Source organism: Rana temporaria, chromosome 4, assembly GCF_905171775.1.
Source record: "Rana temporaria chromosome 4, aRanTem1.1, whole genome shotgun sequence".
In the NCBI taxonomy this organism is placed as follows: domain Eukaryota; kingdom Metazoa; phylum Chordata; class Amphibia; order Anura; family Ranidae; genus Rana; species Rana temporaria.
Window position 1 is genome coordinate 75,818,041 of NC_053492.1, and position 2,338 is coordinate 75,820,378.

Consider the following 2,338-nt stretch of genomic DNA (forward strand, 5'->3'; position numbering starts at 1 on the left):
CGAGTTCCTTGGCGTGTTCAGTCCTGGAGCCGCCGAGTTCTCCCATAGAACAACGAGGAAATAGAGAACATGTTCTCTATTTCCTCGCCGAGGTCCTCGTCGGCTTCCTCGGCCGAAAGTGTACACACGGCCGGGTTTCTCGGCGTAATTCAGCTTCCGACCGAGTTCCTGGCTGAATTCTGCCGAGAAACTCGGTCGTGTGTACGGGGCCTAAGAGTATGCTGATGGATGGGGTGGCTAAGGCAAACCTGTTTGCCCTGAAAGAGTCTTACCCTTTACCCCAATTAACTCTACATAGACATGGGTGACAACCTTGTTGCCCATAAATACGACAGCAATGGGCACATTTGTGGTGATGTAATAAGCATATGGCCAAAGGCATGGGAAAGTGTAAACAGTCAGCATACTATGTTGTAGTAAGCCGTTTTCCAACCTGCACCGAATTATCAGTTCTGGATTGATTTAACCAACATAATTCAAATGAGGAGGTAGCAATCAGTGATGATGATAAATCATAACAAGAATGGCAAAGGACAGAACCATATTTGTCATTTGAATGTGGCAATATAAGCATCATCAAGTTCTTGGATACTAGAGGCATCTGTGGAGTCATTACTTGCAATAATCCCTACAGACGAGAGACTGGAAATGAAGGAATTCATCCTTCTTGCATATATATCTCTTATATTAAAATAAGGAAGGTCATTAAACTTTTCCTTTGGTTCATCTTCATTGCAGCCATCTACATCTATTGCTTTCTGCTTTTGATAGTATTTAGAAAACTTGTTAAAAATAATTGTTATTGGAAGAGCAACTACTAGTATGCCACAAAGAATGCAGACACTGCCCACAAGCTTCCCATATAGTGTAACGGGGTGAGTGTCTCCGTAGCCAACTGTAGTCATGCTAATGGTGGCCCACCACCAGCAGATAGGGATGTTCTCAAGAGTGGATAATTCATCATCTTTTTCCAGATAATAAACCAGGACTGAAAATATTGAAATCCCAACAGCCAAAAATAGGAGCAGAAGCCCAACTTCATGGTAACTGTGTCTTAAAGTTGCTCCCAAAGACCTCAACCCAACAGAGTGTCTTGCAAGTTTTAGAATCCTAAAAATCCTCATAAGTCGCAGGATCTGGACAACCTTTCCCATGTTCTCAATGCCCTCATTTTCTTCGTCCTGGCTGTCCAGAACCAGGGTGGCAAAAAAAGGGATTATAGAGACACAATCTATGATATTCATAGGGTTCATCCAAAACTTCTTCTGAGAAGGAGCTACAGAGAGCCGAAGAACAAATTCTGTAGTAAACCAAACAATGCATATAATTTCCACCACTGCGAGGACTGGATCTTCAAGTTCTCGGTCATTGTTGTCTAGCTTTTGGAATTCTGGCATGCTATGGATGCACATGGCTACTATGGATGTTAAGACCACACTTAAAGAAGAAATAGCAAAAATCTTTGCGGATAAAGAAAAACCAGGGTTTTCCAGACGGACCCATACTTTTCTGCGAAAGTTTCCAAACTTTAAGGAATCAAACAGCTCCAGTTCCTTCTCAAAAACAGAGGACTGGTCAGAGGAGGAGCCCATACTGATGACATCACTCCTCTGATCCCAATCCCTGTCTGAGATAATTTCCTTTTTTTCCTGATATTTGTTGCTACAACAAGAATCAATAAAAAGTTCATTAATACCCCAGTATTCAATTTCTTGGCAAAATGAAAACACACACAGCTCTTCCATGAAGTGGAGTTTTCCTGTGTAGTAAAAGTTCAAAATATATCTAAATAGGGAAGGGTTCCTGTCAAAGTAATATTCCTTGTCAGCAACATTATAGTCATCACAGAGTTCAAGTATGGCTTCTTCTGAATGGCAATTGAGTAGTTTCCCCAGTCTTGTGTGAGGAAATCTTAACAAAGTTCTTTGGGCTACTGACTGCTTAAAGCCCCCAACGTTTAGCTTCACCACCTCTTCATCACCTTTGTTTCGATGGAAGAATTCTCCATACACCATCTTGACAGCTTGTATTGTTCTATAAACTTGAGAGGCTACATTTCACCTAGGTAAAAGAAAAGTTCATTAGATTATGTTTGATCACAGTGACATTATCGAAATTAAATACTTATATATAAAAGTATTCATACCCCTTAGGCTGCGTACACACGGTCGAACATGTCCGCTGAAACTGGTCCGCGGACCAGTTTCCGCGGACATGTTCGACCGTGTGTATGGCATAGCGGACAGGTTTCCACCGGACAAAAGTTTCTTAGCAAGCTAAGAAACTTGTCCGCTGGAAACATGTCCGTCGGACATGTCCGATGGTTAGTACACCTAAT

General features: G+C 41.8%; 1 protein-coding gene across 1 annotated transcript; it reads right to left on the bottom strand.

Annotated features, from left to right (window-relative positions):
• Positions 1 to 207: 207 nt before the first annotated feature.
• Positions 208 to 2,092, bottom strand: KCNS3 (potassium voltage-gated channel modifier subfamily S member 3). The gene has a single exon (XM_040348555.1). The coding sequence runs from the start codon at positions 2,013 to 2,015 to the stop codon at positions 549 to 551; it is 1,467 nt and encodes a 488-aa protein (XP_040204489.1). The 5' UTR covers positions 2,016 to 2,092; the 3' UTR covers positions 208 to 548.
• Between the last annotated feature and the right edge of the window lie 246 nt (positions 2,093 to 2,338).

Excerpts from the sequence above, each read along its gene's own strand:
- KCNS3 (XM_040348555.1), bottom strand. The coding sequence starts at position 2,015 with ATGGTGTATGGAGAATTCTTCCATCGAAACAAAGGTGATGAAGAGGTG.